Source organism: Hyla sarda, chromosome 2 (assembly GCF_029499605.1).
Source record: "Hyla sarda isolate aHylSar1 chromosome 2, aHylSar1.hap1, whole genome shotgun sequence".
In the NCBI taxonomy this organism is placed as follows: domain Eukaryota; kingdom Metazoa; phylum Chordata; class Amphibia; order Anura; family Hylidae; genus Hyla; species Hyla sarda.
The window spans coordinates 225,483,980-225,499,387 of NC_079190.1; the positions used below are offsets into that span (position 1 = coordinate 225,483,980).

At 36.2% G+C, this 15,408-nt stretch overlaps 1 protein-coding gene across 1 annotated transcript in view; it reads left to right on the top strand.

Moving 5' to 3' along the window:
• The window catches only part of GALNT17 (polypeptide N-acetylgalactosaminyltransferase 17), a 444,849-nt gene extending 433,391 nt beyond the window's left edge, over positions 1–11,458 (top strand). Inside the window, exons 9-11 of the mRNA XM_056556472.1 lie at positions 2,116–2,211; positions 7,347–7,514; positions 9,533–11,458. Coding sequence (XP_056412447.1) covers positions 2,116–2,211; positions 7,347–7,514; positions 9,533–9,661 — 393 coding nt within the window. The 3' untranslated portion in view covers positions 9,662–11,458. The remainder of the gene's footprint in view (positions 1–2,115; positions 2,212–7,346; positions 7,515–9,532) is intronic.
• The last annotated feature ends 3,950 nt before the right edge of the window (positions 11,459–15,408 follow it).

Genomic DNA, 15,408 nt, shown 5'->3' on the forward strand with positions numbered 1-15,408 from the left:
CAAGCCAATCTCTAGTTTAAAGATTTATACAACAGCATAAGCCACAATAAAAGGTCTCACACTTCCTTAGACAGTCTAGTTTACGTTTAAGCAGTCTCTGTAGTAGATAGCTTTGGTAAATACAGACCATTTGCTTTTTTCCTTATTTACCCTCCATACAAATCCACAGCAAAAAAAAACTGCATGATTTTGGATGGATTTATCTGCTGGAACTCTGTGGACTTTTCCCGGTGGAAAAACCACAGCATTTATTTCCCATATGGATGCACCCTTAAAAGGAGCAATATTTGGACTGTCAGATCAAGATAGATTATAGTGATTTAGTAATTAATGAATGAACTTAACAATCTGCTCTAAAAAGAAAACACCCTTCTGACCTCTTTTTCCTGGGTTGATGGCTATTGTAACTTTTTAAGGGCTCTTGCAGTAAAACTTCTTGCTACTTCCAGATTTCTTGTAATACACACCCACTATCTTGCTATTATTACCATTATGTTGGATCTTGTGGCATGTCGGATTTGTTCTAGTTGCTCCATTCACTAACTTTGTTAGCCTTTATTGTGTCATATTATCTTACATTCAATAAATTTTATATGGATGTTTCTTGTTTTTGCTGATGGTTAAAATCATATAATAAATAAACAGATAAATAATAATATAAAAAATGATTATATATTATTTTTATTTCTGGTTTAGGAAAGATATAGAAGTAAAATGCATGTTTTTTACATAAACATATTTTACTTCTATATCTTTTCTAAACCATTAATAAAAATATGGAGTATATAGCGAATGTACTTTGTTTGCAGTATCTACTTTATTCTTTTTTATTTTCTCAAACTTCATAGAGGTGACTTCAACCGAATCAAGTTATAACTGTTTTGTGGCAGTGTTTTAGAGTCTAATGTCAAAAGGATGTGACCTTTTTGTTGTTATTTATATAGTACTGTGCTTATTTCAAAGTTTTCTAAGTCAGAAAGCAGGTTGATCATCCTAGTTACAATCATAAAAACAATAAAGGGACCAATCTGACCATTACTATTCCGGGAATTAGTGTTAGCCCCTAAAATGGCTATTATAAGCCCTATTATTACCACCAATACCCACTGGCAGCCGAATCAAAGTTATGGTCTGGGACTTGGGCAGTTGCAAGCTGGTATTATTAGGCTGGGGAGGGCCAAAATAAATTGCATTTCCAACCCTAGTAGTGCCAGATTGCTACTGTTTGGTTTGTACCTGGCTGTTTATTGACAATAAGGTATACAATAATCAGGGGGGATTAGCATTAACTAATTTACAGGATAACACCGTACCCCTGCTTAGTAATGGATGATGTCAGACGGCTACCACGACTAAGCCATAAGCCACACAGAAAGTTTTTTTTCACCTTTATTAACTAGGCCCCTTATTAACCCTTTTTATTGAGTTAATTAAACACGAAAACACAAAACCTCTTTCTTTGTTTTTAGATCAGCCATAGTCCTAGTGTTTCTGTGAAAAAATAAATGATTACATAAAAATGGTAGGCATAGTATATTAGGTTTATGGCATGTTAGATACTTTTCTCTTGCATATGCTCTAATGGCTGATCTACTATATATTCATATTTTCTTTAATAATGGTTCACTTTCTAATGATTTAGGCCAAGTATAGAAGTATATATATATATATATATATATATATATATATATATATTTATATATATATATATATATATATATATATATATATAGACAGCCCCTTTAAGAAAAGGGCTTTTCTTCCTTATGGAAGAGATTCTGAATTGGCAGGGCTTTTTAGTATGTCATTATTTGACTTACAGGGTAACTACTTCTAATAGGTAGCACCTGACATTTTAATAAAGGCCGCTAAAAAAATGTAAGAAGCGATCTGGTTAGTTGCAATGGGCACCTGCTCCACGTTACCTCTGCACAGGTTTTAATAAATCTTCCCCATTATTCCCTTGTATCCATGTTAAGAAGTCAGATATTAGTTTGAAAGTCATTGTTCCATTTTTGCACTAACTAAGCAATAGAACAGTTTTCAGAACACTTCAAAATGTTCTTTTAAATCTAAAAAGAAAAAGAAAAAAACCTTATGTCCTTGTTTTCACAGTTACGGAACAACAAAGCTAAAGATGTTTGTCTAGACCAAGGCCCACAGGAGAATCACACAGCTATAATGTATCCGTGCCATGGATGGGGCCCTCAGGTTTGATCACTTTCCATTTGTTTTATGGTTCACAGTTCATCAGTTTGAGTCACATATCGATGATTATAAAGATTTACACAATTGAGCAGTAATAGTTTGGTTATTCTAGAATAATGAACTTGTGTTAATTGCATTACTTTGGGGCTTGTTCATACGGCATAAATACCCATAAAACCACTGAAGTGATATTATTTCTGACTTTGTGTCAGCAAACCTAATTATCAAATGCATCTGTAGCACTTTCATTAGCTCTCTTGAAATAATGTAATAGTAGAAGACTGCCCATTTAAAAAGAAACAAAACAGTTTTTATTAGTTTACTAGGGTACTTTTTTAAAGTATGTTATACGCAAAACATATTTGCAAGTTTTTTTCATACGTTTCTACCACTTTTATTTGACTGTAAGAGTAAAGAATGTCTATACTGTCATTAAAGGCCCAGAACTATTTGCCCATAACAACCAATCAGAGCCATTGGCTCTCGGGGCATGCTGGGAGTTGTAGTTTGGAAACATTTGGATGTCCACAGTTTGAAGACCATTGTTCTAAATGATGGTGGCCTGTCATTAGTCAAGTCAAATTATTAATTTTTGTTAAAGTGTACCTGTCATATCACAGAAAAAAAGAAATGCTAATATATATTACTTACTAGGTTATACAGATGCTTTATGTCTTTCTTATGAGTCTAACATCTGCATTTGGCTCACAAATCTCTCTTTTCTGCTGCTCATTCATTCTGATATCCACTGCTCAGGAAGGGGTGTGTATCATGCAAGCACTGAGGTTGCCCTCACTTACCATGCATTCACTTCCTTCTTGAGTTTGCTGTGTCTCTTCTTACAATCACTGCAGGTTTCTGTGCTGTTGCTCTGTTTTCAGACAAGTGTCTGATAGGACAGGTGTGAGCACAGAGGAGTGATAGTCCCAACCTAAATTTTCTGGACTTTGTCCCAGCCTGTGTTTTAGCTGTGAAAATACCCTAAATGTATAAAACAAGTGACTGTACTGATAGGAGCATAGATTTGTTTTACTTATCACAGCTATGGCCAGGGCCAGATTAGCATTACAGCTCCTAGAACTCCGAAACACATGGCTCTTGCCAACCGGGGTAGAAAGGATTTAGCACACAGGTGCATAAGACTATGGGGGCCGTAAGCTAGGTATCATCTGACTCACATATGTGGAATGGAAAAAAAATAAAAATAAAATAAAACACTCCCATACATACACCTCTTGAGGTAGCTTACCTCCTCAAGATAAAAATGATCTAGCAGTTGAAATTTAAAATGCCTGAGTTTGGAGACACCATACACATTAAATAGGTGGCCAATGTCAACAAACTCAAAAAGTGTGCAATTTTTGCCTCCCTATAGGTGGTACAGATTGAAGCTCTTCTTAGCACTTTCTACCCTTTCAGGTATATTTTGCTGATTTACAGCATTTTTTAGGGCTTCTGGCACTACTATGTTTTAAAATAGCATAGAACTATACGGTATTGGTTTTATTTAAAAAACAATTCTGGTTTTGCAGTTATTGCATCTTGGCTGGCTGTGAACATAAAATCTGATAGTTTGTATGTTTTAAATGACTTTATGCATTACTTACAGTAGTGTATCAATTTAGGTCTCTGTATAGTTTACATGAATAAAAAAAAAAGCATTCAGTACAAATTATCAGTACAAATTATTTTGACTATTGATGAAGAATGTTACTTATTGTTGTGCTTATGTGGTTGACTACTGTGTAGATGTTAACACCAGTGTCCTGTGGTTGCCATATAACTATTGGAATATTCCTTCCATGAAAAGCTCCCTTACATATTCATTTAAAATGTTTGATCTATGTTTGTGTTCCACAGTGTTCAAGTGTTTCAGACCTAATGCATAATAATCTAGAACTGCTGTTTAGTAAGTAGCAACCCAAATATGTTCAGGTTGTTGCTTAGCAATACAGGCCAAGATGAGCCAATGATGCATACGGATCTTCACGCTCTGGAGAGCACCAACATTCAGCTGACATATAAGGGGGGGGGGGTCATATTATCATACTCCACCAGCGTTTCTGCTCCTATACAGGAGAAAAAAAATTGTGGGATTCGGCAAGATGTGTGTCTTATTTAAGAAAAATGTCACAATACAGACACATCTATAGCATTAAAGTTATTAATATACCCATTAATATACCCACTTAGAAAGTAACTTGTCTTGGCACTGCAAACATTAATCTTGTATACTTGTTCCCAATCTGTGATGCTGATATAGAACTACAACTCCCAACTTTAATTATGTGCAATTATCTACAGACATAATAAATTGCCAGATCACCTCTATTACCCTTGCACTAAACTACACACATTAAATTCTAGAAGCCTTTAGTGACATTTTTTTTTCTGGCAAAAAGATTAAATCATTTAACAAATTGGTTCATTATTATTATCATAAATGGTCATCAATGGTTCAGTAATTGCTTATAAAGCAAATGAATCATAGTATTTTCTAAAGTTATGAGCCAGATTTGATTAAGATATCCTTATCTGGCAGAGAAGAGCTTAAAATATGTGCAAAGGTATGAGATACAGGGTACTTTCTTAAACTAACGTAACTCTGATTCTGTAAATAATGAAATTATAACAAACATTTTTCCCCTGGGGTTCACTTTATATTAAAAAAAAAAATTGTACTAACTGCATTGTTAAAAATGCTTGAAATGTGAAAATGAATGCACCAAACCACATAGTAAAATAAACGGAGTTGATAAGCACATCCAAACAAAAATTGAATAAATGTGCAGGTGCACACTGCCATGGCTGTAAACACAGAAAAAATACAATACCACATCTAAGAAATAAGAAAAAAAGCTATGTGGTTAACAAAAACAGTTAGGGCTCTGATACATGATAATAGGAAAGCATTCAGGTAAATGAAACAAGAAGGTAGTGGGTAGGCGTGAAAAAATTATAAGAAGAATACATTCTATAAAAACAAATACAATTAGCAGAAATTGCAACAGAAATAATGATTACCATAGAAAGTAAAAAAAACTAAAATATTCTTCAGCTACATAAATAATAAGACATAATCTGGGTGTAATGGTGTAAGCGGATGAAGAAAAGGCCAATCTACTAAATGCCTTTTGCTGTATTTACACAGGAAACACAAAATGTACCGCGAGCAGTTGGTATAATCCCAGGGTTTTACAAGAATTAAGTAATGTGCTAGACAGACCCTTATTCCCTATATTTAAAGATTCTATAATGACAGGGATTGTTTCACAGGACTGGCGATTAGCAAATGTGGTATCAATATTCAAAAAGGGGGCAAAAATGGATCCTGGGAACTATAGGCCTGTTAGTATAACATCTGCCGTGGGTAAGATTTTTTAGTGTTTTCTGAGAGATGTTATTCTGGAGAATCTTAATAAAAATAACCTTCTAACACAGCACCAACATGGGTTTATGCGGGATTGGTCCTGACAGACTAATCTGACCAGCTTCTATGGTCAGTTATGTGGGGTAAAGCTGTGAATGTTGTGTATGTGGACTAATGCACTTTATACTGTGCCACACAAAAGGTTAGTACATAAAATGAGGATGCTGGGACTATGGAATGATATATGTAGATTGGTTAGCAACTTGTCCAGTGATAGGAAGCAGAGGGTGGGGATCAATGGAACTTACTCTGGTTAGGTGAAAGTTACAAGTGGGGTATTGCAGGGTTCCACTTATTTACAATATGTTTATTAATTACCTTGTAGAGAGAATACAAATAATTTTTATATTTGCAGATGGCACTAAACTGGATAAGTTGATCACCACAGAGGAGGATAACATAATATTACATAGGGATCTAGGGAAGCTAGAGGTTTGGGCACAGACATGGCAAATGATGTTTAAAGGGGTACTCCCGTGGAAAACTTTTTTTTTTTTTTTTATCATCTGGTGCCAGAAAGTTAAACAGATTTGTAAATTACTTCTATAAAAAAAAATCATCTGGTCAGCTGAGAGCACTGTGGTCATGACATCAGAGAGATCTAAAAAGTAAAGCATTTCCTCTGTAGTATATAGCCCCTAAAAAGTACTGGAAGGATTAAGATGTTTTAATAGAAGTAATTTACAAATCTGTTTAACTTTCTGGCACCAGTTGATTTAAAAAAAAAATAAAGTTTTTCACGGAAGTACCCCCTTAATATGGATAAATGGAAAGTTATGTACTTGGGCCACATGTACAATTATGTGCTAAATAATAAGACATTAGGTAAAACTTCTACCTAAAAGAACAGTAAACTGGTGGACAGTAAGCTAAACTTTAATGACTAGTGCCAGGCAGCTGCAGCCAAGGGTATGGAATGTATCAAGAAAGACATAGAGGCTTGTGACAAGAATGGGTGCACAAAGACCTTCATTTACATTTAGGAATATGTAAGGATATTTCAGGAATCTAGCACCTAGGAGAAGAAGTAAAAAACCATTTTGGTTGGAGTCTCCCAAACTAACAGGCAATCTCAGCAGGCAGCAGATCCTCTTGGCATATGCGGATGATGATGTGAGCTGTGCCAGGGAGCAGAGTCTAAGATGCCGCTGGTTCTCACCAGTGCCCGCCGCAAAGCAGGATGGTCTTGCCGAGGCAGGAGGTAGCTGGAAGGTGGCATGGCACTAAAGGAGACTGGCAGGACGTGGCAAGAAAGCAGTAGATCAGGCCAGGTAACACGGGTGCAGGGGAAGTAAGGTAGCAAGGAACAGGTACATAGTAACAGGAACACAGACTTTCACAATGGCACAAGGTAACCAAAGGTCTGGCAGGGAACCAAGGGAGGAGCTGATATTTAAGGACAGGGGACAGGTGTAGACACTTGATTAAATGAGCACTGGCCCTTTAAGAGTAAGAGCTCTGGCACGTATGGACTAGGAGGTGAGGGCATGCAAGGCGGGGCTGCGAGGACATGGAGAGGCGGAAGATGAGGAAGGTGAACGACAGGCTGGGATTCGCATGTGGGCACGTCCCGTGATGCGAATCCCAGCCCCACCGGCAGCGGGGACATGAGCAAAGAGCGCTCACGGACGGCGTTTCTGGCCGGAGTGCAGGCGTTACAGTATATTTACTTTTTGTAACAGTAATGCAAAGTTTCTTCTGTTCACAGCTTGGGAGATATACAAAGGAAGGCTACCTCCATCTGGGTACTCTAGGGAGCACAATTCTCTTACCCGATACTCGCTGTTTAGTGGATAATAAGAAAAGTAAATTTCCCCAACTTATGGATTGTGATAAAGTAAAAAGCACACTTCATAAACGCTGGAGCTTTATACAGGTAACTATTTTTTACTGCTGCATTATTAAAGGCAAATTGAACCAACAAACTTTGGCATTTCATAAAATTTTTGCTCAGATTTATTAATCTGAGACAAACACTGTCTAATTCTAACATGGTTACAATTAACAGGTCAGCTTTTATTTTACCAGAGCGATTTGAGAAAGGAAAGCTGAGCTGTAATTTGTTGCTATGGGAAAATCAGACAAAGTTTTTGTCAGACAGATTTTTATTCATTAGATTTAGGAAGAATAGAGCACAAAAACAAGTATTGTAGAAAGTTTTACATTTTAACAACAAAGCAAATGTTTTCTAATGTTTTCAATTTATGCATAAGTTGTGTTGCATTTCTGACACGTATTTTCTAAGTTACAAAGCAACAGTTTTCAATCACAACATTGTAAAAAAATTTTCATGAAGACTCAACTGAAGTATTGTATTATAGTTGTCAAAAAAGTTTGCATGTTAGGAAACTATTTTGATAAAGTAAGAATAGAACAACAAGAGAAAAAATAAGCGTATATAGATCAAAAATATTTACATTTTATTGAACATGAATGCATTCAGACATGACCTTTAAAATCACGAAAAGATATAGCTGTATCAGGTAAGTTGTAAACAGACGATTCTATCAAATACAGGGCAGGAGGTTTATATTATATATATTATATATATATCAAACAATGTATAGTCTGGATAAAGCATGCAACAGAAGAAGACGTATAAAAAAAATACCCTATATACTGCAAGTAACTAAGCCATTATTGGTAGAGAGTTACAGCATTAAAGGTATAAACAAGTATCACCTAGTGGGAGCACAGTAAGACCTCCAGCATCACCCAACATTTCACTTAATCTGCTTCGTCCGGACGAAGCAGATTAAGCAAAACGTTGGGTGAAATACACCTGTATGAACCTCTCCTTTAGAAGGGAGGATGGAATGTTCTTACTCTCTTATCTGATCTTCTGTGTCCTCTAGATTAGGATGTCAAAGCAACTCCCTAGGTCCCCTATACACTGCATTTAAAGGGGTATTCCAGGAAAAAACTTTTATATATATATATATATATATATATATATATATATATATATATGAAATAGAATGCAGCACACCACTGTTGCAGTCAAAACAAATAGATTTATTTCATAGCGTGCAGAGGACTACGTTTCACCGGTCTCACACCGGCTTTATATATATATATATATATATATATATATATCAACTGGCTCCAGAAAGTTAAACAGATTTGTAAATTACTTCTATTAAAAAATCTTAATCCTTTCAGTACTTATGAGCTTCTGAAGTTAAGGTTGTTCTATTCTGTCTAAGTCCTCTCTGATGACACCTGTCTCAGGAAATGCCCAGTTTAGAAGAGGTTTGCTATGGGGATTTGCTTCTAAACTGGGCATTTCCCGAGACAGGTGTCATCAGAGAGGACTTAGACAGAAAAGAACAACCTTAACTTCAGAAGCTCATAAGTATTGAAAGGATTAGGATTTTTTAATAGAAGTAATTTTCAAATCTGTTTAACTTTCTGAAGCCAGTTGAGATATATAAAACGTTTTTTCCTGGAATACCCCTTTAAGTGCCAAAAACACATGGTTATATGATGCCCCTCAACCCCACCATCCTAAGACTGCGGTACTGTCCTTCTAGTGCCTCACTTTGTGGCATTTGTCATGTATATAGTCTCACATGTTAAGTCAAAGTATACTATGTAGTATACATTTTTTTAACAGGATTCTTCTCTATGGAATAGCACAAAGGCCTATGCTATTCCATCCAGCAGAAAAGTGCACACCACACTCAAACCAAAATGCTTTACCAATACAGAATATCTATGTTAAGTGGGCTTAAAGTAATGCCCCTTAGGTAAGGTAAAATCCACTTGCAGAACATTGAGAAAACCAAAAATGTTTAGAAGACTAACATATAGCATATAGGCTATATATTTTTTTATTCAAATATACTTCCAGACTTTTCATCTAACATATTTTTTGTCATTTGTATCTTTTAGAATGGAGCAATAATGAATAAAGGTACAGGACGCTGCCTAGAAGTTGAAAACAGGGGTAATGCAGGAATAGATTTGATTCTTCGGAGCTGTACAGGACAAAGGTGGACCATTAAAAACTTCATCAAATAGAAAAAGGAAGCGTGGTGTGATCTGTCATCTGGAGATATTATAGACTTGATCTCTTTCTTTAAGAGATATTACTACAGAATCAACTCTTGGAGTTTATTTCATGTCTTCTACTGTGGAGCGGGTCAAAAGTTTTTTTTTTTTTCTTCAGGAATTAATTTAACAGCAACCATTGAATTTATTCTTTGGGATTAAAATGATCCAGTACCAAATGATTCATTTTGCATGCTTGATTCTTAGTTTAATGAAATCAAAGCTCTGTGACCTAACATGAAATTCATTGGATATATCAGCACAAAGAAAATCGATACAGAAGAAACAGATTGTCTTTTATGCATCAATTATTCTTTTTAATATAGATTATTTGCACTTCAGAGAATACGCTTCTTATTAATAAAGTGTTCCCAAACCTTTGACTGTGGAGCCACATGTGGCTTTTGGGCCTCTTGCATGTGGAAACCCAGCTGTTGGTAGTTCTGTTGTATACTAGTTGCACCAGGGATATCAATGCATTACTGAAACGTGTTACTTGATATGAAACCACCATAACACTTGGTCATGTAGCTAATAATTTGTATGAAATGATTACTAGATCAACATGTTCTTTACATAACTTTACAGGAAAGGGAAAAGAAAAAGCTTGTGTAGTATAGCAGAATAATGGTATGTTGTGGTATAGCTCTTCAAAGTGGGGGTATTATTATATCCATGAGTGGGATCCTTATTCAAAGGAAATGGACCGATTTGAGAATATGTAACAGCAGATAAAGCAACATCAAAGGGAATCCACACAGATCTTTCCAAATCTTGGTGACCTTAACTTTTAGTATCCTCCCCCTTCTCAAAAAAAAGAGGCAACTACTCACATTTTTCATACCTACAGATATCATCTCTTTGAGAGATTAAGCAATGCATGGGTGATAAGACTCCATACTTCTCCTCAAGGAGACATACTAACAACCCCCCCCCAAGTCCCACTTTTACATTAAACATTCACCATTAGCATTGTGACTGGTGCTCTAAGCAAAAGCTGGTATCCAAGAAAAATAAATAATGCAATATTAATATTTACCTAAAAGTCCTTTATGGAATTAAATAAAATCCGTTTTTTAAAGAACACAGTTCTGACACCAAATCAAATCCTAGGGATAATGTGAAGTGTGTTCAGTTAATGAATCACATTTTTATTATTTAGCTGTGTGTTTGTAGAAATGACTGAAAGCCAAAAAAAAACAAGCTTCATTAAATTGTCTAACTTTAAAACCAGTCGTAGTTTATAGTTCTGCCATTCTTTCTTCTAAACTGTATAATCTCAGTTTAGCCTATAATGCAATGTAACCAAAGGTATTAGAATTTGAAATTGGGACTTGACCTATCTGAATGTGGTTTAGAGCTATGGTGTTATAAAATGAAGCTGTGCCTTCTACGCTATACTGTCAAATGTTGTCATTGAAGATAACTGCTGATCAGTAAAGAAACGGGGCAGGTACACAAAGTAGTAAATCTAAGGTGTGTGCATTGCAGTTACTAGGCATTTAACATTATACTGTATTGATGCCATCATAGCAAATGTTGACTGGTTGAAACTTCATCTAAATAAAAACATTGCAAACTAGGAGCTTCAAATTGTAAAAAAAAATGTTGTTTTTATTGGTTTGGAAATCCGGTACCGTCTAATCTACAGGCTTGCTAAGCATGTTTTTATTTGTTTTATAAACATGTCATGCGTATATGTATTGATTTCAATGAAACTGGAATAAAAAAAGAATCACTCCTCACAAATAAAAAAAGAAAACATTATGCGACTTTCTTCAATATTTCAAAGATATCTGTTGTATATGAATGTAAAACAATGACATTTATATAAATTTTGACTGTGGTTGTTGTTGACATTGTAGCTCAGTTTTATAGATGATGTTTGAAAATACAGATTTTCCTTCCATGATGCATTATAGAAAATACTCCAAGTTCCTGTTGTTTAATGAAGCCACAAACCTCAATGAACAGCAAACAATTGTTAAATGGACCTCACCAGACATGTCTTCTACCTAGGAATGAACTTACAACTTGAAATAACAAAAGTTTTTGCCAAAGAAGAGTAATGGTACTTATGTTTTGAGGAGATACGGATTTAGTGAAATATTTGGGCCATGTTAATAAGTCACAATTTGTGGAGTGGAATGCGGCAAACATAAAACTCTGGTATTAGGTTTTTAACATGTATTATTATTATTACTATTATTATTAATTTATAGTACGATGATAAGACTGATTGCTTTTTTTAGTAATATAAATTGTTGTCAGAGCCTGTGAGTATGAGTGGGTGACTGTGTAGCAGATTCATTGTTGTTGGCACTTGATTGGTATAGGAATATATTGAGTGCTGCTTGCTTTGATGTAGTATGGAGTATCCCTTGTTTCTTGAAATAATATTTTACCAGGTTTACATTTTTTCGACAAGATATGATTCATTAAAAGAAGTCCATGCTTCATAAAAAAAATTTGACATATATGATAGGGGAGCAACATTTCATCCCTGGTCATCAGTTATAAATAAGATATTGTGGGTGGTCTGATGTTAACCCTGGCAAATGATAATTGAATTCTATCTGCTCAATCTGTAGTGGTGTATAACAGGTACACGGAAAGGGATGCTTCACTTGGCGGGGTAACCGATCCCTACTTCTTGGCCTTCTTGAACTTTTGGATTTTTTCCAGCTCGCTAAACACTCGAACTTTTGCTGATTCGGCTCATGCCAGCCAGTAAACAGATACAGACACAGATATAAGGGCACTGATGTCACCCACAGCGTTCAGAGCACTTGGGGAACTTCTGCAGAGAGGAGAGATGGAGAGAGCCAGACATAGGGAAAGTTAGTGGTTAGAAAGATAGAGATACAGATTACAATGAGAGAGAAAGATAGATAGATAGATAGATAGATAGATAGATAGATACAGATTAGAAAGAGAGACCTTGTGTGTGTGTGAATAGGAATCAATCCCTATACAAGAAACCTATAGGGGCGCCTATACAGCAGATAAGGACATCCTTCTCACAGTGTTTGAATGAATCATCTTTTGCTACAACAAATCGAAAGTCTTTATCAAGGCTCATACCTGCAAATACCTTAATTTAATAGTGTTCATTAACCAGCTACAGTAGCCAGTGCTGTGATCTGTATCTATCCTTTAGTTCTGTTGTATTTTATATTGTTCCGCAAACACCGTCAGTACACGTGCAGTAATCTCAGCCAGTCAAAAAGCATGTTGTTAAGTAATAAGTATCTACAATTTAGCCTGTAGTGTTAAAGGGGTATTCAAGGAAAAAACTTTTTTTTCTATATCAACTGGCTCCAGAAAGTTAAACAGATTTGTAAATTACTTCTATTAAAAAAATCTTAATCCTTTCAGTACTTATGAGCTTCTGAAGTTAAGGTTGTTCTTTTCTGTCTAAGTGCTCTCTGATGACACGTGTCTCGGGAACTGCACAGAGTAGAAGAGGTTTGCTATGGGGATTTGCTTCTGAACTGGGCGGTTCCCGAGACACGTGTAATCAGAGAGCACTTAGACAGAAAAGAACAACCTTAACTTCAGAAGCTCATAAGTACTGAAAGGATTAAGATGTTTTAATATAAGTAATTTACAAATCTGTTTAACTTTCTGGAGCCAGTTGATATATAAAAAAAAGTTCTTTCCTGGAATACCCCTTTAATTGAGGTCTGTTGCTTTTATACAGTTCTGCAAACACCGTCAATATGCATTGTGCAGTCATCTCTGCCAGTGAAAAAGCATGTTGATAGGTAATATGTATCTAGCCTGTAGTGTTAATAAAGGTCTATTGCATTTCATATAGTTCCGCAAACACCATCAATACGCATTGTACAGTAATCTCAGCCAGTTAAAAAGTGTGTTGATAAGTAATATGTATGTAACCTGTAGTGTTAATACAGGTCTGTTGAATTTCGTGTAGTTTTGCAAACGCCTTCAGAACTCATTGTGCTGTCATCTCTGGCATGCAAAAGCGTCTGGCCAGTTAACACAGTTTTGTTGAATTTCATATTTTTCTGCAAACACACCTTAAAGGGTACTCCGCCCCTAGACATTTTATCCCCTATCCAAAGGACTCCCGCGATCTCTCTTGTGCTGGAGGCTCGTGACATCACAGCCGTGTCCTGCTCGTGATGTCACGACCACTCCACTTCAATGCAAGTCTATGGGAGTGAGCGTGATGTTACGAGCGGGGTATTATTGTGACATCACGTGCCTCCGCTCTGCAATGCCAGTCATCCGGCACGCAGCAGGGCCCCCATGATAAGACATCTTATCTCCTATCTTTTGGATAGGGGATAAGATGCCTAGGGGCGGAGTACCCCTTAAAATCTTTCTAGTGTACAGGCAAACAAGCATTATAGTAAAAAGCCTGTGCATTCCAGATACATTAGGCTTCTAAAGTGACTGTATTTTTTTAATTTTGGTTTTATTAAACCTTCCTTATAAAAACCTTGTTGTAAGATAAACACAGCCTTTGGAGCGTGTTGTTGATGTGGGGGAAGGGGCTGCAATGGCCGAGCATAGTACTAGTGGGACTGTAGGTAGTTGTGGTGTGGATTCTGGAAGGCATCATTGTGGATGTAGTGTGAGGGTACAAGGAGGCCACAATGACACATCAGAAGTGCTAACTGAGTGGTGGGGATGATGAAGAGGAATTTTAAGAGGAGAATGTCAATGAACCTTCTGGTCTGAGCAGCTCAGGAGCAAGTGACAAGTTCCCATGCCTCCGTGTGCATATTAACACTAGCAGGTATCTACCGACAACCAGGGATGCTTTATGCTGCTTTATTTTGGTGTGAATAAGCCTAAAAAATGGGTAAGGTGGAATAACTGAACCTTAAAAACACTTTAAAACTACTTGCATACACTCCTCACAGTGTTAGAGCTGTCAGGCAGTGTTTAAACCGTTTTTAGGGGCATATTTCAATTCGAGTCTAACCAAGCCGAACTGAACTAGCGATTTTCAAAAAGTTCAGCGAGTCCGGCAAAACGAACTTTTCAAAAGTTCGCTCAACTCTCCATATTATGTAGAGATTCATAGTGTGTGTCCCCCTTCTGTCAGCATAGCTGCAACTAAAAATTTATGTTAAATGATTATAAAAATTATGAATGAATATATAAATAAATAACTAATTAAATACATAAATACACTTTAATTTCCTTTGCAGCACTATGGCTAACATTACTGGTAATTGAAGGTCTGGTAGTTGAATCTAGAGATGTAGAGGTTAATAATACCCTCCCTTCTGATCTAGGGTAGAGAAGGGGTTCATGATTGTATTAATGGTGGTCTATAACAATGAAGAGGTGAATGGTAACATTTCTGTTGGTTTATTGCAGGAAAGGGTTACTGATGCCATTCCTCTTACCTCAGGTTAAAACAAAGATAAAGTAAAGTTTAATAATACTATTCATTAAAAGGGTACTCCGGAGGAAAACTAATTTTTTTTTGTCAATCAACTGGTGCCAGAAAGTTAAACAGATACTTCTATTAAAAAATCTTAATCCTTCCAGTACTTCTGCTGAATACTACAGAGGAAATTATTTTCTTTTTGGAACACAGAGCTCTCTGCTGACATCACGAGCACAGTGCTCTCTGCTGACACCTCTGTCCATTTTGAGAACTGTCCAGAGTAGGAGAAAATCCCCATGGCAAACATATGCTGCCCTGGACAGTTTCTAAAATGGACAGAGATGTC